General features: G+C 48.7%; 1 protein-coding gene and 1 long non-coding RNA gene across 2 annotated transcripts in view; both read right to left on the bottom strand.

Moving 5' to 3' along the window:
• Positions 1 to 12,043: 12,043 nt before the first annotated feature.
• On the bottom strand, positions 12,044 to 14,377 carry LOC139750121 (uncharacterized). The gene is made up of 2 exons (XR_011713086.1): positions 12,949 to 14,377; positions 12,044 to 12,726 (listed from the first exon to the last, which is right to left on the bottom strand). It is a non-coding gene; the product is annotated as an uncharacterized lncRNA (long non-coding RNA).
• A 2,343-nt stretch (positions 14,378 to 16,720) lies between these two features.
• Positions 16,721 to 20,926, bottom strand: part of LOC139750411 (uncharacterized) — a 158,511-nt gene continuing 154,305 nt past the window's right edge. Inside the window, exon 6 of the mRNA XM_071665178.1 lies at positions 16,721 to 17,102. Within this exon, the coding sequence (XP_071521279.1) occupies positions 16,899 to 17,102 (204 nt within the window). The 3' untranslated portion in view covers positions 16,721 to 16,898. The remainder of the gene's footprint in view (positions 17,103 to 20,926) is intronic.

Genomic DNA, 20,926 nt, shown 5'->3' with positions numbered 1-20,926 from the left:
CATCCGCTATGGACGTGTCTCTTGTAGTCATGGAAGAAACTACAAGAGCCAACACCAAAAATACACGAAATACATTTTGCTTACGTAGTATTGTGGGTGTAGCGGGGGGAGGAGGAGGAGGAGGAGGAGGAGGAGGAGGAGGAGGAGGAGGAGGAGGAGAAGGAGGAGGAGGAGGAGGAGGAGGAGGAGCAGCAGCAGCAGCACCCTTTATACACCAGTCAATAAGAAATCGATTAAGGAAACTGGTGGTACAATGGCTCTGGAAATGTTATTGACTCCTTACCTTGGCGGGCCCAGTCAACGAGACGGCTGGTGTGGTGAGGTGTGGTGAGGTGTGGTGAGGTGAGGTGAGGTGAGGTGAGGGAGTGAGGGAAAAGCGCCATAACATAGTCCAGTTGTGGGCACGTCCGTAACAGCTCGTTGGTGTGACCCTTAACAAGCAAAATGGGTCGGTCTTATGAGCCAGCATGTCATTTCCTGGGGCGGACGGACACACGCGAGAGAGAGAGAGAGAGAGAGAGAGAGAGAGAGAGAGAGAGAGAGAGAGAGAGAGAGAGAGAGAGAGACCCCTTCCCCGCTACCTGCGGTCGTCTCCTGCTGGGGGGAGGCACGGGTGGGGGAGCGGAGGCAAGAAAGAGAATGGCGCGTCGATAAGAACGTACTGCGCAACGTACTGCGCAACGTAAGGCGTTACGGACTTCAAGACGCCGAGTTGAGGGTGGGCCTCTGGAGGCAGCGCAGCGGAGCGCCTGTACTGTGAAAATAACCCGTGTCGGAAACACACGGGGGGGAAAATCAACAAGTTATTTTGAGGGATGAGATTTAGGGCGAAGATGGTATAGTAACTGAGGCTGAAGTTGTGAAGTCGTACAGCCATGTACTATCTTCATAGAAAACGCAGTCAGGGGGTCCCGCTTTCCAGCCTATACACCTTCAGGAGGAAGGTGCCAGAGAGAAATGTGGGAGAGGAAGTGGAAAGTGTATATACGTACGTGTTGATGTATACAAATCCCTGCCAGACTGCAGGGTATTATAAAGGAGTTTGGGGAAGCCTGTGGAACACGAGAGATTTAGCGAGGTACGAAGAAGGGGAACCCCTGGCCACAAGTGGTTGGATGGTCAGGTGGGAAGTGTTGGAAATGATGATCAACTCGGTAAGTGTTGGAAATGATGATCAACTCGGTAATGATCTACTTTTTTGTGTGATCAACTCGGTAATGATCTATTTGTGTGTGTGTGTGTGTGTGTGTGTGTGTGACCTGATGCTACGACATGTCCACATGTTCATGACACATCCAGGGGAAGTGGTGCACTAATAGGGAGACGTTGTGAGACGTGGTGTGTCTGCGATGGCTACCTGGCTCGCTAGATGGTATGAATGACTCTATCTTGATGCCTAGATGATATGAATAACTCCATCTTGATACCTAGATGGTATGAATGACTCCATCTTGATGCCTAGGACCCTGTATGTTAGGTGGTATAGTCCCCTCCATCTTGATACCTATTTTAGTTGGTATAGTCCCCTCCATCTTGATACCTAGGTATCAAGATGGAGGGGACTATACCACCTAACATACAGGGTCCTAGGTATCAAGATGGAGGTATCATGTTAGGTGGTATAGAAACCCTCCATCCTGTGGAACGGTTTGTTGGGTCAGACATATGCGGGAAAAAAACTGTGAAGCGAAGATGACAAAGAAAATGAACCTGAGTGATGTGAGAGGAGGGTAGACGTGAGGAGGAGTGGAGGCTAGAGTGACCGAGTGCAAGAGTGGAGTGGTTGTAAGCACCAAGCCAACGTCTACATCACTAGAGAGGGACACACAATCACATGGACGAGACCTGAGGCCAGTGGGTGTTGCTGGAGGCGCCAGTCTGATCATACACAGACCAGCCGTCAATCTACCTCCTCCCTCCTCATTTGAACTCTGTGTAAACACCACATTACAGCTAGGGAAGGAGGCGGTGGGGAGGTTTTGCACAGTACAGGCGAGGTACTCCAGCAGGTGGAGCTGAAGCAGGGTCGTGCCAGGGAACACCGAGTGTCGTGCATGATGCAAGAGACGCCCTCGGTGACCCGTGGGGGCGACACAGCACCAGCAGCAGCAAGCACCTCCAGCTGGTGGGGAAACAGAACTGTGGTGGTGGTGACACAGCCCAGCAGCAGCAAGCACCTCCAGCTGGTGGGGAAACAGAACTGTGGTGGTGGCGACACAGCACCAGCAGCAGCACCTCCAGATGATGGGAAACAGAACTGTGGTGGTGGCGACACAGCACCAGCAGCAGCACCTCCAGCTGATGGGAAACAGAACTGTGGTGGTGGTGACACAGCACCAGCAGCAGCACCTCCAGATGATGGGAAACAGAACTGTGGTGGTGGTGACACAGCACCAGCAGCAGCACCTCCAGATGATGGGAAACAGAACTGTGGTGGTGGCGACACAGCACCAGCAGCAGCACCTCCAGCTGATGAGAAACAGAACTGTGGTGGTGGCGACACAGCACCAGCAGCAGCACCTCCAGATGATGAGAAACAGACCTGTGGTGGTGACACAGCACCTCAAGATGGTGGACGAGAGATGAGGAACATGTGGACAACAGACACCACACTCGTACCACCTCCTCCACACACCTGCAGCCTCTGTGCCACCTGTGTGGTGTGGTGTTCCTCGTAATGCTGGCAGGTAGATCGCCAGGTGTCGTGTGGATCTGACCTTTGTCTCCTTTACATGATTTTTGGCCAAAAGAAACGGAGTTACAGGCCTCGAGTGCCACTGAGATTCAAGAACTCGTATCATCTTGAACAGATTTGCTCGCCATGTTATATATAGGTTAGCTGTGACTCCCTTACTTGGTGGTGAGGGACGAGTGCTGTTCTGGTCTTTACAGTGCGAGGGACGAGTGCTGCTCTGGTCTGTACAGTCCTATCTTGCTGTACTGTTGGTGAGGCACGAGTGCTGTTCTGGTCTGTACAATCCCATCTTGCTGTACTGAAGGTGAGGGACGAGTGCTGTTCTGGCCTGTACAGTCCCATCTTGCTGTACTGATGGTGTGGCACGAGTGCTGTTCTGGTCTGTACAGTCCCATCTTGCTGTACTGATGGTGTGGCACGAGTGCTGTTCTGGTCTGTACAGTCCCATCTTGCTGTACTGATGGTGTGGCACGAGTGCTGTTCTGGTCTGTACAGTCCCATCTTGCTGTACTGATGGTGTGGCACGAGTGCTGTTCTGGTCTGTACAGTCCCATCTTGCTGTACTGATGGTGAGGCACGAGTGCTGTTCTGGCCTGTACAGTCCCATCTTGCTGTTCGGTTCAACAGCCTCGTCTGCAACACAGAAAAACCTTCCCGAGGCTTCAGGCGGTCATATAGCTACATACAACAGTAAGTCAGTCATCTGTAGTGGAGTAAAAAAACAGAGCAGCATCTGCAGAGTGAACCAACACTTTGGTGTACAGCATGTGAGGGTCAAGTTCCGAGGTCTGATTGGGAGAGTTGGTCGGTAAAACTCCTTTACAGTCGACTCCCTCTAGTAAGTATATGGTGTTAGAACCATCCCAGATGGAGAAGCAGTGCTCCGTACGAGAACGGATCAGTCCTTTGTATAAACGAAGTAACTGTTTAGAAGAGTTTTGGCACCAGAACAGAACCCCCAGCTTCTATGAGACAGGCTTTGCTGTGCAATAATGTGGGGCTTGTAAGATGGGTTATATGATTGAGTGATACAAAGTATGTTTACCGTGTTGAATGGTGGTATTACACGTCCATCTATATATATATGGCAAAGTTGCAAGGGTTATTAGGAGAGGAGAAAATTTGGGTTTTAGAGGCAATATACTTAACCAGGATGCGTCTGCCTCACTGGGGAATCGTAAGTCTATAGAGGAAGTTATGATGAGACGCAGATCGAGCAAAAGAGGTTAGCCAGATTTCATGGAAGTGGAGGTACGCAGGGCTTTAAGTAGTCAGCGTATGAGCGCATCTGGTTATATGCTGAAGGAGGGGAATAGTTAATAGAAAGGGGGAAGAGTGAAGAAGACAGAACAGAGCCTTGAGGGACACCATTGTTGATGGAGAAAGGGGGAGAGGCTGAGCCATCAACAGCCACCGAGATGGATCAGCCAGAGAGGAAGCTAGATATGAGGGAGCAAGGGGAAGCCAAAAGAAGGAAGCTTAGAAATGAGACCCTAATGCCACAACCTGTCAGAACCTTTGGATACATCAAGGGAAACAACACTGGATTCTACAACGTCTCTCAGAGATAATGACCAGATATCTACTATACACCAGAGGTATGCCATCGGTGAAATTTGTCCTGCGGGAAACAACCTAAGGACCGGAAAAAAAGGCTGTGAGACTGAAGATGTTTAAGGAGATGGGTTATGGGAATGGAAATCGAAGCCTTTGGAATCATTTAGGAGTCAAAACAACAAAACGATAGATGGAAATGCTACAATAGCCACCGTCTTTGGGATAGGTCGAATCAAAGTATATTTTCAAGACGAAGAATAAGTTCCAGATTTCACACAGAAGAGGAACAGACGCGCAAGCATAGGCGCCAGCTCATAGCCACACCTTTTCAACACAAGAGGATGGATACCATCTGGTCCTTACGACTTTCTTGTATTCTGCTAAAAATGTTCTTTTTTTCGTCTGTAAGAAAAGAGATTAAAGGGAGAGGCATAGGAATAGTAAAAGAAACTTTAGATCATGAAGGAAAGTTGGAGTCATTTACGGTGGAGCTGGAGTAGACAAGAGAACAGAAAAGACAGCAATAGTACCAACAGAAAGGGAAAAATATTATGGGCAATTAGTACGACAGGAGTTGTCGAAGACGCTGTTGGCTAAACACCAGAGAGGTCTTTTGACAGATGAAGAGGAGACGTTACATAGAATGGAACGTTGTGGCTCAAGGAAAACACACCTGCAGTCTGGAGTTGAGGGTGGCGACCTGTCATGGAGTGGAGGATGGCATCCTTTGAAGGAGTGGAGAGTGGCGTCCTGTGATGGAGTGGAGGGTAGCGTCCTGCGATAGAGTTGAGGGTGGCGACCTGTGAAGGAGTGGAGGGTGGCGACCTGTGAAGGAGTGGAGGGTGGCGACCAGCGATGGAGTGGAGGGTGGCGTCCTGTGATGGAGTGGAGGGTCGCGACCTGTAATGGAGTAGAGGGTAGCGACCTTTAATGGAGTGGAGGGTGGCGACCTGTGATGGAGTTAGTTTGGAATAGAGCGACAGATCTCACCTGGACTTGTATCTACAACAAACAGACAGGACTGAGGACGCTCCTATGTCCATATGATGGCAGACCACTGGTCAGTACTTGATAGGCGACGATCCTAAGGAAACTTACGAAAAGACAAATGCAAACACGAATGTTCTTTCGTCGTAGGGTAAAGCTGATAACACGAACCTCCTTTGCTGAATACTTGCACGGCAGACAACTTGAGATAACCTTGCATCCTTGTGCTGTCTTTTTAATCTCCTTTATGATAATAAAAGAGCATTATCATCGCATATTCCATCTTAAAAAGGTAAGCTTTAACACCACTCAGGTGTTCTAAAGCCATACGAACACATACAGCAAGCAGTGTATTCTTGTCTGGCATCCATACGCGACACTGAAAGCATTTATCTTTGTGGAGTTAAAGAGCAGGTCAGAATTCCCCCCCGAGGTCCCTGACCTCTGTTGAAAATAACATCATATCCTCCGTTTGCAGACCATTAGAATCAATGCAGCCTGGACCAGGATAGGACCCCCACATACTACCTCATACTGAGTCTCCACACAAGTGGAAAACGCATATAATAGCAACACAGTTAACACACAGGACATAGGAACAGATGAGAGACGACGGCAGGGAGAGGGTTCACGAACCCGAGACGCCCTAGGACAAGGCCAGAGCCACAGCGTCCGATGACAGCATGTGGCCAACTGTTTTCTGTGGACTAAACCACTATATGTCTTCCTGGTCACGTCATGATGCCCTTGTGTGTGTGTGTGTGTGTGCACCTCGCCACCACCTGCTGCCACTCTGGTCACGATTCCCTCCCTCCCTCCCGTCCGTCGTCAGCAGCCAGAGATTTCCTGTCTCACGACGCCTCCCCCACCCACCCAGGCTGGGGGCTACACGACGCACCCTCACCACCTTCACCACGGCCCGTCACGACGCACTCCTCCACCTCCACCAAGGCCCGTCATGACGCACCCCATCCTCCACCTCCACCAAGGCCCGTCACGATGCACCCCACCCTCCACCAAGGCCTGTCACAACGCACCCCTCCACCTCCACCAAGGCCTGTCACAACGCACCCCTCCACCTCCACCAAGGCCCGTCACGAAGCACCCCTCCACCTCCACCAAGGCCCGTCACGACGCACCCCACCCTCCATCAAGGCCCGTCACGAAGCACCCCTCCACCTCCACCAAGGCCCGTCACGAAGCACCCCTCCACCTCCACCAAGGCCCGTCACGAAGCACCCCTCCACCTCCACCAAAGCCCGTCACGAAGCACCCCTCCACCTCCACCAAGGCCTGTCACGAAGCACCCCTCCACCTCCACCAAGGCCCGTCACGAAGCACCCCTCCACCTCCACCAAGGCCCGTCACGAAGCACCCCTCCACCTCCACCAAGGCCCGTCACGAAGCACCCCTCCACCTCCACCAAGGCCCGTCACGAAGCACCCCACCCGCCACCAAGGCCTGTCACACCGCACCCCAACCTCAACCAAGGCCCGTCACAACGCACCCCAACCTCCACCAAAGCACGTCACGACGCACCCCTCCACCTCCACCAAGGTTCGTTCTTCGCTTGTCTTTCCCCCTCCCTCAGAGCGTTAGCAGTCTATGCTGTCTTGGTACTTCATAAACACAAGCCACAGGTCATAGTACCATTTTCACAACTTGCTGATCAACAGGTGAATGACCTTAGATCCCTAAGACACACGCCAGACATCTTTGACAATGAATTTGTGATTTGTAAATGTCTTTCACATTTTACATTCCGTTGCTGCTCGCTCTCTCTCTCTCTCTCTCTCTCTCTCTCTCTCTCTCTCTCTCTCTCTCTCTCTCTCTCTCTCCAACTTTAGTATTATCTGTCTCATATTTTCCTATTTTCTATATATTTTCCTCCACTGTAAGCTTCGCGATTTTTACATTTTGGCCTCTGTAGCCTTCGTTCATACCGTTGTTTCCCCTTGTTATCTCCTCTTTTCCTCTGTAATCGTCTTCATCAACCTTCCTCCATCCTTATCTCTGTCTCCATCTGTGCCACTGTCTCTATGTCCCTCTCTGCAGCACTTGTTGGGGTAGTTAACAGTAGAAAGACCCAATATGATCTTTCCATACACAGTGGTGATCATACGGGGCGACCCTGTTCAACAACAGTGAGATTCAGTAGACAAACTGCCCAGTTAGACATCATTTTAAGGGGTATGTCCACAGTGTACAGTTGAGTGTGGAGTGGAGGGTGGCGTGCTGTGATGGAGTGGAGGGTAGCGACCTGTGATGGAGTGGAGGGTGGCGTGCTGTGATGGAGTGGAGGGTAGCGACCTGTGATGCAGTGGAGGGTGGCAACTTGTGATGGAGTGGAGTGTGGCGTCCTGTGATGGAGTAGGAGTTGGCGTCCTGTGATGGAGTGGAGGGTGGCGTGCTGTGATGGAATGGAGGGTAGCGTCCTGTGATGGAGTGGAGGGTGGCGACCTGTGATGGAGTGGAGGGTGGCGACCTGTGATGGCGTGGAGGGTAGCGTCCTGTGATGGAGTGGAGGGTAGCGTCCTGTGATGGAGTGGAGAGTGGCGACCTGTGATGGAGTGGAGGGTGGCGACCATTGATGGCGTGGAGGGTAGCGTCCTGTGATGGAGTGGAGGGTGGCGACCTGTGATGCAGTGGAGGGTGGCGTCCTGCGATGGAGTGGAGGGTGGCGACCTGTGATGGAGTGGAGGGTGGCGTCCTGTGATGGAGTGGAGGGTGGCGTGCTGTGATGGAATGGAGGGTAGCGTCCTGTGATGGAGTGGAGGGTGGCGACCTGTGATGGAGTGGAGGGTGGCGACCTGTGATGGCGTGGAGGGTAGCGTCCTGTGATGGAGTGGAGGGTAGCGTCCTGTGATGGAGTGGAGAGTGGCGACCTGTGATGGAGTGGAGGGTGGCGACCATTGTGGAGGGTGGCGTCCTGCGATGGAGTGGAGGGTGGCGACCTGTGATGGAGTGGAGGGTAGCGTCCTGTGATGCAGTGGAGGGTGGCGTCCTGCGATGGAGTGGAGGGTGGCGACCTGTGATGGAGTGGAGGGTGGCGACTTGTGATGGAGTGGAGGGTGGCGACCTGTGATGGAGTGGAGGGTCGCGATCTGTGATGGAGTGGAGGGTGATGTCCTGTGATGGAGTGGAGGGTCGCGACCTGTGATGGAGTGGAGGGTAGCGACCTGTGATGGAGTGGAGGGTGGCGACCTGTGATGGAGTGGAGGGTGGCGACCTGTGATGGAGTGGAGGGTGGCGTGCTGTGATGGAGTGGAGGGTGGCGACCTGTGATGGAGTGGAGGGTGGCGACCTGTGATGGAGTGGAGGGTGGCGACCTGTGATGGAGTGGAGGGTGGCGACCTGTGATGGAGTGGAGGGTGGCGTCCTGTGATGGAGTGGAGGGTGGCGACATGTGATGGAGTGGAGGGTGGCGACCTGTGATGGAGTGGAGGGTGGCGACCTGTGATGGAGTGGAGGGTGGCGACCTGTGATGGAGTGGAGGGTGGCGACCTGTGATGGAGTGGAGGGTGGCGTGCTGTGATAGAGTTGAAGAAATGTTGGAGGGAGCCAGACCCGAAGGAGTCAGTCCCAAGGGAGCCAGACCCGAGGGAGCCAGACCCGAAGAAGTCCGACCCGAGGGACCTAGACCCGAAGGAGTCCGACCCGAGGGACCTAGACCCCGAAGGAGTCCGACCCGAAGGACGCAGACCCGAGGGAGCCACGCAGTCAACATTTCCCGCCATGCCACAGTGTCGCCTTTAACCCGTGTCGCGCCTGAAGCCAGACCCCCTCACTCCCGCCACCTCATTCAGGAAGAACAAAAAAAAATCCACTCCAGACGAGATTTTGAGGATCTACGGCTGTGCAGGGAGAAGGCGACACCCCGTGTGCTAATAATCTGTTTACCTGCCTTGTTGCCCTGGGCCAAGGGGGGAGGTTATTGGCCACCAGCCTAGTGGCTCTCCTCCCTGCGTCTGTCACCCTCTCCAAACCCACCCACCCGGGCCACTGCAGGGAGTTTCCCTAAGCTTTATTCTTAAAGTAGGGAGACCTTCTCCACCCTGATTGAGAGAGGGGCCCAGGTACTTCCTCCGTCCTAGGCGCCTCCGAGAGGGGCCCAGGTACTTCCTCCGTCCTTGGCGCCTCCGAGAGGGGCCCAGGTACTTCCTCCGTCCTAGGCGCCTCCGAGAGGGGCCCAGGTACTTCCTCCGTCCTTGGCGCCTCCGAGAGGGGCCCAGGTACTTCCTCTGTCCTAGGCGCCTCCGAGAGGGGCCCAGGTACTTCCTCCGTCCTAGGCGCCTCCGAGAGGGGCCCAGGTACTTCCTCCGTCCTTGGCGCCTCCCTCGACAGAGGGGCTTTGCTGTGGTTCCTTCCCTCAGCTTTGCTGTGGTTGGCCGTGCTGTGGTACAGCTGTGGTGGAGTCTTGAGTCTTATGAGAATAAAACACCGAAGCCTTCGAGGTGATGAGCTTCCTGTAGTAGTCTGGTGTGTCTTTTGTGTGTTCACACGCCCACTGTCCCCCTCCTGTAACTACGTTCCTCCTCCTCCATAAGTCTGGCGATCTGGAAGCACTGCGAGCTTCCAGTGTCTCACATGAGGCTCCCAGTATTCTCAAACGAGGCTTCCGATGTCTCGCATGAGGCTCCCAGTGTTCTCAAATGAGGCTTCCGATGTCTCACATGAAGCTCTCGATGTCTGACAGAAGACTCACAGGGTTTGCCATGAGGCTACCATAGAAATCCTTTCCTCCCCCACGATCGCAACATTGTGATGGATATTGTGAGGTGACCTTGCTGCTTGGGCAGAAGCTATTCCTCCTTAATAGACATTAGCTTTAGAGTGAAGTCAAAATGCGATTGACGTAGTGAACGCGAACAGAGGAACGTTTGAATGGTGTATAACATGGGATAACATCAAGCCACGATAATGCTTCTATGTTAATCTGGACGATAAATGACTTACGCGTATTGTTACTTCATCAGATCACAGCATTGTGCGATACTGACCTGCCATTTGAGAGTTGTGAGACAAAGTTGATCAGCAAACACGCTCGGCATATATGTAAATCTTGATATCAAGTTTGTAAATGCAAGAAATAATTATATGTAAAACATAACCACACATCTAAATAAAAGAATGGTTAAAAGTGTACGCCTAGATGAGCTACGATGTTCTTCTTTTTAATCTAATTCTTTCCGCGGGTTATTATGTTCTACCAACGTTAGCAGCATATAACGAAGTGATACATTAGTTCCCCAGAAATTACTAGAAGAAAACGAACCGTCAAATCGTTTTCTTTTATAATCTTTACCCATGACTATTAAAGGTGGTTTTCCAATAATAACTATATGCATTTGTATTACTAATATAGTGTTGGTCTATTTCGCCCACGAGTCCTTGATTTTGACTGACTGGCGCACTGTTCACTAATAACTGCAGTGTGTTTGGCAAGTCATGTCATAAAAAGGAAAAAAAAAAGGTAATCTTTAATATATCTTCGATAAAGTGATTAATCTACTTTTAGTATAAAAATATTATATACGGCATTTCGACATTTTCAATGTATTCTTTATCATTCTTTCATTACATCATTATAGCTAGTCATAAGTGAGGCGAAAGCGAATATGTACATGTGTATATATGTATATGTCTGTGCATATGTATGTATGTGTGCATATGTTGATATGTATATATGTGTATATGTGCGTGTGTGGAGGTTTATGTATCTATGTGTATATGAGAGGATGGGTCATTTTTTTGTGTGCGTTTCCTGGCGTTACCTCGCTGACGCGGGAAACGGCGATCATCGCCTACCACTAATGGTGCAAAAGACGGGTTGTGTGGTTGGTTGAACCCAACTAGACCAGGTTGTGTTTGGGTAGAGTGGAGTGGTCGGGTCTATAGCCATGTTGTGTGGCTGAGTGAGAATGGGATATGTTCTCTCTCTCTCTCTCTCTCTCTCTCTCTCTCTCTCTCTCTCTCTCTCTCTCTCTCTCTCTCTCTCTCTCTCTCTCTCTCTCTCTCTCTCTCTCTCTCCCTTGAATGTGTTTTCAATTTTTCCCAGAGATTGGATATTGGACAGAAGTGTGTGTGAGAGAGAGAGAGAGAGAGAGAGAGAGAGAGAGAGAGAGAGAGAGAGAGAGAGAGAGAGAGAGAGAGAGAGAGAGAGAGAGAGAGAGGCGTTATGTTGTGAGCCAAGGGCTGTGGATGATATATGTATATGAATATGTATATGTATATGTATATGTATATGTATATGTATATGTATATGTATATGTGAAGTGCCAGGTATGTACAACTGGGCCACAGTGTTATATGTGACTGTCAGTCATGACTTGCGACCAGAGAGTTCTTTTGAGATTCTAAATCCACTTTTTCTACCTATGGGAGTACACCAGTGGGAGTACATCAGTGGGAGTACATCAGTGGGAGCACATCAGTGGGAGCAAATCAAAGGGAGTACATCAGTGGGAGTACATCAGTGGGAGTACATTGGTGGGAGCAAATCAGAGGGAGTACATCAGTGGGAGCACATCACTGGGAGCACATCACTGGGAGCACATCATAGGGAGTACATCAGTGGAAGTACATCAATGGGAGCAAATCAAAGGGAGTACATCAGTGGGAGTACATTAGTGGGAGTACATCAGTGGGAGTACATTAGTGGGAGCAAATCAGGGGAGTACATCAGTGGGAGCACATCAGTGGGAGCACATCAGAGGGAGTACATCAGAGGGAGTACATCAGAGGGAGTACATCAGAGGGAGTACATCAGAGGGAGTACATCACTGGGAGTACGTAAGAAATACGTAAGTACAGTACCATTTTATTTTTCGTTTTTATCCTAGCCACAATAACATCCTTACACTTCTGTTATCCTAGCCACAAAACATCCTTACACCTGTTCTGTTATCCTATCCACAATAACATCCTTACGCCTGTTCTGTTATCCTATCCACAATAACATCCTTACACCTGTTCTGTTATCCTAGCCACAATAACATCCTTACACTTGTTCTGTTATCCTAGCCACAATAACATCCTTACACCTGTTCTGTTATCCTAGCCACAATAACATCCTTACACCTGTTCTGTTATCCTAGCCACAATAACATCCTTACACCTGTTCTGTTATCCTAGCCACAATAACATCCTTACACCTGTTCTGTTATCCTAGCCACAATAACATCCTTACGCCTGTTCTGTTATCCTAGCCACAATAACATCCTTACACCTGTTCTGTTATCCTAGCCACAATAACATCCTTACACCTGTTCTGTTATCCTAGCCACAATAACATCCTTACACCTGTTCTGTTATCCTAGCCACAATAACATCCTTGCACCTGTTCTGTTATCCTAGCCACAATAACATCCTTACACCTGTTCTGTTATCCTAGCCACAATAACATCCTTAAACCTGTTCTGTTATCCTAGCCACAATAACATCCTTACACCTGTTTTGTTATCCTAGCCACAATAACATCCTTACACCTGTTCTGTTATCCTAGCTACAAGAACATCCTTACACTTGTTCTGTTATCCTAGCCACAATAACATCCTTGCACCTGTTCTGTTATCCTAGCTACAAGAACATCCTTACACTTGTTCTGTTATCCTAGCCACAATAAAATCCTTACACCTGTTCTGTTATCCTAGCTACAAGAACATCCTTACACCTGTTCTGTTATCCTAGCCACAATAACATCCTTACACTTGTTCTTCCCACGTATATGTCATTCTATCATCTGTACTCCTCAACCTCCTTATACTATCATCTCCCTCCAGTAGACGCTTTACTCAAATGTTCCCAAATAACAATGTCATGTAATTGTCGTGTGTGTGTCTTTGCTAACAAAAAAAATACAGCCTATCACATTCCCTTTTTTTGTTGGGATACAATATTGTATTAGAAAGTAATCCTTGTTACAGATAATCTGGACTTTATTCTTATTTTAATAAGACATTATAAACAAGTGAGTCTCTACTGAATGTACACCATTGACCAAAATGGTCTTAGATATATGGTGGGGGTGTCCACTGCGTCCATCGTCTGGGACCAATATAGATGTTTGTGTACACACGTACACACCTTTTTGGACAATCACATGTTTACCAAATGGCGTCCTAGCTTCGTCTCTTCGATGTATATCAACTGACTGTTATATTATTTCTCTCTTGTGTCTTCCCTGATGATGTGATTATTACACGAAAGTGCACTTGGGAACTTTTCGTGTTTCATTTTCCCCCGTAGACTCATAGGAATATCTTGATCACGTGCAAAATTGTGAACCTTTCCAACGTACACACCTGTACATCATCTGTCTCTGTTCATACCGTTCACCTTAAGCCTCGATACAATCTCTACCCCAACACAAAGTAACAGTTCTCAGATCACCTTGTAATCTAAAGACACAGACGCGTAAACAGAAACTAAAATGAGACTTCATATTTTTTTTCTTTACCCGACGTAAAGATGAACACAGCGAACGTTAAACTGCTGTGGAGTGTATTGAACCATAGAGAACACTAGGGTCAATACAGATGAAGGAAGTGTGGTGGGGGAAAACAGACTTACACACCAAAGCATAAAAATGATTTTAACCCAATGAAGCAAACGATGTCTTTTAAGCTATGACCGAGAATTTGCGTACTGTGGGGACGTGGGTGTGGAGCGGGGGGAGGGGGTCGGTCAAACACACGAAAACTGGATTCGTTTTTAGTTGGGGGAATGGGTGGTTAGACGAAGTGAGGGGGGGGGGAGCGAGGAGGGAGGGCGGGCCCCCCATCATATTAAGGATTAATACTATCCCTCGACAGTTTACCCTGGTTGAAGGGTCACCGAGGAAGGTCAATGGGACGCTGGGAGTTGACCTCATACAGGAGGGTGAGGCCACTATTGTCGGGTTAAGGTCTGGTGGCCGGATATAACCCCTCAGCCAGGCTGATGATAAAGAGGGGAGATGAGGGGCAGATGGGGGAAGATGAGGGGCAGATGGGGGAAGATGACGAGCAGATGAGGGAAGATGAGGGGCAGATGAGGGAAGATGAGGGACAGATGGGGAAGATGAGGGGCAGATGAGGGAAGATGAGGGGCAGATGAGGGAAGATGAGGGGCAGATGGGGAAGATGAGGGGCAGATGAGGTGAGATGAGGGGCAGATGGGGGAAGATGAGGGGCAGATGGGGGAAGATGAGGGGCAGATGGGGGGAGATGAGGGGCAGATGGGGAAGATGAGGGGCAGATGGGGGAGATGAGGGGCAGATGGGGGAAGATGAGGGGCAGATGGGGGAAGATGAGGGGCAGATGGGGAAGATGAGGGGCAGATGAGGGAAGATGAGGGGCAGATAGGGGAAGATGAGGGGCAGATGGGGGAAGATGAGGGGCAGATGGGGAAGATGAGGGGCAGATGGGGGAAGATGAGGGGCAGATGAGGGAAGATGAGGGCAGATGGGGGAAGATGAGGGGCAGATGGGGAAGATGAGGGCAAGATGGGGGAAGATGAGGGGCAGATGGGGGAAGATGAGGGGCAGATGAGGGAAGATGAGGGGCAGATGAGGGAAGATGAGGGGCAGATGGGGGAAGATGAGGGGCAGATGGGGGAAGATGAGGGGCAGATGGGGGAAGATGAGGGGCAGATGAGGGAAGATGAGGGGCAGATGGGGAAGATGAGGGGCAGATGGGGAAGATGAGGGGCAGATGGGGGAAGATGAGGGGCAGATGGGGAAGATGAGGGGCAAGATGGGGGAAGATGAGGGGCAGACGGGGGAAGATGAGGGGCAGATGACCTGCCGTGGTGGGTGAAGGTGACAGGGACGTATCCATCCCATCCTCTGGGATACAAGAATGCCTCGTAACTGGGACGATGGTTGGGACCATCCCTTGGGATGGTGACGTATGTGACGGCTTAGATCAAGGTCGTGCCAGACGTAAATGTTTTCCCAGGATAGTGATGGTCAGGAGGGTCGCGTAAGGTCACCAGGTCACGCGAGATTGGGATCACCAGGTCACGCGAGATTGGGTCACCAGGCCACGCGAGATGGGATCACCAAGTCACGCGAGATGGATCACCAGGTCGCGCGAGATTAGATCACCAGGTCGCGCGAGATGAATAACCAAGTCACGCGAGATTTGATCACCAGGTCACGCGAGATGAATCACCAGGTCGCGCGAGATGAATAACCAAGTCACGCGAGATTTGATCACCAGGTCACGCGAGATTAGATCACCAGGTCACGCGAGATGAATCACCAGGTCACGCGAGACTGATCACATACAGACACTCTCTTCTCCTTCAATACTCACAACTTTATTCTCCAAGTTGAACTGTGGCACAGTCAACACCGGAGAGTGTGTGTGTGTGTGTGTGTGTCTTTGCTCCACCACTATCGTGAGGGCAAGTACACGTCGCTCAGAACTGTGTCTCAAAATACAGGGGAACACTGGCAGATTTCGCTGTTTACCTACAGTTCAACGGATGTTCAAACCAGCCCCCCCCCCCACGTCGTATACAATGACATACACACCCGAGAGCACATCTGTACACCCCCGAGAGCACATCTGTACACACCCGAGAGCACATCTGTACACACCCGAGAGCACATCTGTACACACCCGAGAGCACATCTGTACACCCGAGAGCACATCTGTACACCCCCGAGAGCACATCTGTACACACCCGAGAGCACATCTGTACACCCCCGAGAGCACATCTGTACACAGGGAACATGGTAACGTCGAACAGAAGGCGAGGAGAGGAACGTATGTACCTTTGAGCCCTGATGTGTGAGGAGTATATCCCAGTGCATTATAGGATTAGATAAGCTGTGTACCCCTGTGTTGTGAGGCTCAGCACGTAACTGATAGCCTTACAGGAGGCTCAGGACCCTACCAGGCGCTCAGCACATAGCTGATAGCCTTACAGGATGCTCAGGACCCTACCAGGTGCTCAGCACATAACTGATAGCCTTACAGGAGGCTCAGGACCCTACCAGGCGCTCTGCACGTAAGTGATAGCCTTACAGGAGGCTTAGGACCCTACCAGTTGCTCAGCACGTAAGTGATAGCCTTACAGGAGGCTCAGAACCCTACCAGGCGCTCAGCACATAAGTGATAGCCTTACAGGAGGCTCAGGACCCTACCAGGCGCTCAGCACGTAACTGATAGCCTTACAGGAGGCTTAGGACCCTACCAGGTGCTCAGCACGTAAGTGATAGCCTTACAGGAGGCTCAGGACCCACTAGGCGCTCAGCACACTGCAGGTTTAACGTACAGGAGACTCGACACCTCCTCCCCCCACACACAATATATACCCGGCACAAAGTTGGCTCAGCAGACAGGAAGGTCAACACGGCTCAGCAGACAGGAAGGTCAACACGGCTCAGCAGACAGGAAGGTCAACACGGCTCAGCAGACAGGAAGGTCAACACGGCTCAGCAGACAGGAAAGGTCAACACGGCTCAGCAGACAGGAAGGTCAACACGGCTCAGCAGACAGGAAGGTCAACACGGCTCAGCAGACAGGAAGGTCAACACGGCTCAGCAGACAAGAAGGTCAACACGGCTCAGCAGACAAGGTCAACACGGCTCAGCAGACAGGAAGGTCAACACGGCTCAGCAGACAAGGTCAACACGGGGGAAGAGAACACTGGGTTCCTGTCCTGTGGTCTACATTCTCCTACTGGCGACGGACTTCCATGCCTCAGAGTGGCCATGGGTTAGGGCGTGGAGGGCGCGGGCGCGCGCCTCCTCTGGCGTGAAGCCCACCAGCGCCGTGCCCACCAGGCCGACGCCCTCTGCCTCCTGCAGCACGCGAGCCTGGATCTGGTCTGCCGTCGTGTGCACGTACCGACCACCCAAACACGACCTCAACTGCACAGACGGAGGGGGAAGAGGGGGGAAGACAAGGCTATAATAATATACACATGATGATGAGAGAGAGAGAGAGAGCGAGAGAGAGAGAGAGAGAGAGAGAGAGAGAGAGAGAGAGAGAGAGAGAGAGAGAGAGAGAGAGAGAGAGAGAGAGAGAGGTGGGTGGGGTTGGGTGCGAGAGAGCCACGAAGACGTGGGAGGCTCCTGTGGTGGGTGGAAGGAAGGGGAGGTGCTGCTGCTGCTGCTGCTGCAGGAGTCGTGTCCACGATCACTGATGAGGTTAGTGGGAGCTGCTGCTGCTGCTGCTGCCAGGGGCAGGGCCAGTGGTCTGGAGCGAATGGTACTCACACAGTCATGTTTACTGTGTGTGATGAGACCGGGACACGATGATGAGGATAATCAAATTGGGGTGATGAGAGAAATGAGAGAGGAACATGAGAGTAATAAGAGAGGAACATGAGAGTAATAAGAGAGGAACATGAGAGTAATAAGAGAGAACATGAGAGTAATAGAGAGGAACATGAGAGTAATAGAGAGGAACATGAGGAGTAATAAGAGAGGAACATGAGAGTAATAAGAGAGAACATGAGAGTAATAGAGAGGAACATGAGAGTAATAGAGAGGAACATGAGAGTAATAGAGAGGAACATGAGAGTAATAGAGAGGAACATGAGAGTAATAAGAGAGAACATGAGAGTAATAGAGAGGAACATGAGAGTAATAAGAGAGGAACATGAGAGTAATAGAGAGGAACATGAGAGTAATAAGAGAGAACATGAGAGTAATAAGAGAGAACATGAGAGTAATAAGAGAGAACATGAGAGTAATAGAGAGGAACATGAGAGTAATAGAGAGGAACATGAGAGTAATAGAGAGGAACATGAGAGTATAAGAGAGGAACATGGAGTAATAAGAGAGGAACATGGAGTAATAAGAGAGGAACATGAGAGTAATAGAGAGGAACATGAGAGTAATAGAGAGGAACATGAGAGTAATAGAGAGGAACATGAGAGTAATAGAGAGGAACATGAGAGTATAAGAGAGGAACATGAGAGTATAAGAGAGGAACATGAGAGTAATAAGAGAGAACATGAGAGTAATAAGAGAGAACATGAGAGTAATAAGAGAGAACATGAGAGTAATAAGAGAGAACATGAGAGTAATAGAGAGGAACATGAGAGTAATAGAGAGGAACATGAGAGTAATAAGAGAGAACATGAGAGTAATAAGAGAGGAACATGGAGTAATAAGAGAGGAACATGGAGTAATAAGAGAGGAACATGGAGTAATAAGAGAGGAACATGGAGTAATAAGAGAGGAACATGAGAGTATAAGAGAGGAACATGAGAGTATAAGAGAGGAACATGAGAGTATAAGAGAGGAACATGGAGTAATAAGAGAGGAACATGAGAGTATAAGAGAGGAACATGAGAGTAATAGAGAGGAACATGAGAGTAATAGAGAGGAACATGAGGAGTAATAAGAGAGGAACATGGAGTAATAAGAGAGGAACATGAGAGTAATAGAGAGGAACATGAGAGTAATAGAGAGGAACATGAGAGTATAAGAGAGGAACATGAGAGTATAAGAGAGGAACATGAGAGTAATAGAGAGGAACATGAGAGTATAAGAGAGGAACATGGAGTAATAAGAGAGGAACATGGAGTAATAAGAGAGGAACATGAGAGTATAAGAGAGGAACATGAGAGTAATAAGAGAGGAACATGGAGTAATAAGAGAGGAACATGAGAGTATAAGAGAGGAACATGAGAGTAATAGAGAGGAACATGAGAGTAATAGAGAGGAACATGAGAGTAATAAGAGAGGAACATGGAGTAATAAGAGAGGAACATGAGAGTAATAAGAGAGGAACATGAGAGTAATAAGAGAGAACATGAGAGTAATAAGAGAGAACATGAGAGTAATAAGAGAGAACATGAGAGTAATAAGAGAGAACATGAGAGTAATAAGAGAGAACATGAGAGTAATAAGAGAGAACATGAGAGTAATAAGAGAGGAACATGAGAGTAATAAGAGAGAACATGAGAGTAATAGAGAGGAACATGAGAGTAATAGAGAGGAACATGAGAGTATAAGAGAGGAACATGAGAGTAATAAGAGAGGAACATGAGAGTATAAGAGAGGAACATGAGAGTATAAGAGAGGAACATGAGAGTAATAAGAGAGAACATGAGAGTAATAAGAGAGAACATGAGAGTAATAAGAGAGGAACATGAGAGTATAAGAGAGGAACATGAGAGTAATAGAGAGGAACATGAGAGTATAAGAGAGGAACATGAGAGTAATAAGAGAGAACATGAGAGTAATAAGAGAGAACATGAGAGTAATAAGAGAGAACATGAGAGTAATAGAGAGGAACATGAGAGTATAAGAGAGGAACATGAGAGTAATAAGAGAGAACATGAGAGTAATAAGAGAGAACATGAGAGTAATAAGAGAGAACATGAGAGTAATAAGAGAGAACATGAGAGTAATAGAGAGGAACATGAGAGTATAAGAGAGGAACATGAGAGTAATAGAGAGGAACATGAGAGTATAAGAGAGGAACATGAGAGTAATAAGAGAGAACATGAGAGTAATAAGAGAGAACATGAGAGTAATAAGAGAGAACATGAGAGTAATAGAGAGGAACATGAGAGTAATAGAGAGGAACATGAGAGTAATAAGAGAGAACATGAGAGTAATAAGAGAGGAACATGAGAGTAATAAGAGAGAACATGAGAGTAATAAGAGAGAACATGAGAGTAATAAGAGAGGAACATGAGAGTATAAGAGAGGAACATGGAGTAATAAGAGAGGAACATGAGAGTAATAGAGAGGAACATGAGAGTATAAGAGAGGAACATGAGGAGTAATAAGAGAGGAACATGAGAGTAATAAGAGAGAACATGAGAGTAATAGAGAGGAACATGAGAGTAATAGAGAGGAACATGAGAGTAATAAGAGAGGAACATGAGAGTAATAAGAGAGGAACATGAGAGTAATAAGAGAGAACATGAGAGTAATAAGAGAGAACATGAGAGTAATAAGAGAGAACATGAGAGTAATAGAGAGGAACATGAGAGTAATAGAGAGGAACATGAGAGTAATAAGAGAGAACATGAGAGTAATAAGAGAGGAACATGAGAGTATAAGAGAGGAACATGAGAGTAATAAGAGAGAACATGAGAGTAATAAGAGAGAACATGAGAGTAATAGAGAGGAACATGAGAGTATAAGAGAGGAACATGGAGTAATAAGAGAGGAACATGAGAGTAATAGAGAGGAACATGAGAGTAATAGAGAGGAACATGAGAGTAATAGAGAGGAACATGAGAGTAATAAGAGAGGAACATGAGAGTAATAGAGAGGAACATGAGAGTATAAGAGAGGAACATGAGAGTAATAGAGAGGAACATGAGAGTAATAAGAGAGGAACATGGAGTAATAAGAGAGGAACATGAGAGTAATAGAGAGGAACATGAGAGTAATAGAGAGGAACATGAGAGTAATAGAGAGGAACATGAGAGTATAAGAGAGGAACATGAGAGTAATAGAGAGGAACATGAGAGTAATAGAGAGGAACATGAGAGTAATAAGAGAGGAACATGAGAGTAATAAGAGAGAACATGAGAGTAATAAGAGAGAACATGAGAGTAATAAGAGAGGAACATGAGAGTATAAGAGAGGAACATGAGAGTATAAGAGAGGAACATGAGAGTAATAGAGAGGAACATGAGAGTATAAGAGAGGAACATGAGAGTAATAGAGAGGAACATGAGAGTAATAGAGAGGAACATGAGAGTATAAGAGAGGAACATGGA

This window comes from Panulirus ornatus, chromosome 9 (genome assembly GCF_036320965.1).
Source record: "Panulirus ornatus isolate Po-2019 chromosome 9, ASM3632096v1, whole genome shotgun sequence".
In the NCBI taxonomy this organism is placed as follows: domain Eukaryota; kingdom Metazoa; phylum Arthropoda; class Malacostraca; order Decapoda; family Palinuridae; genus Panulirus; species Panulirus ornatus.
The sequence above is the reverse complement of the archived record's forward strand: the minus strand, read 5'-3'. Positions and strand labels throughout refer to the sequence as shown.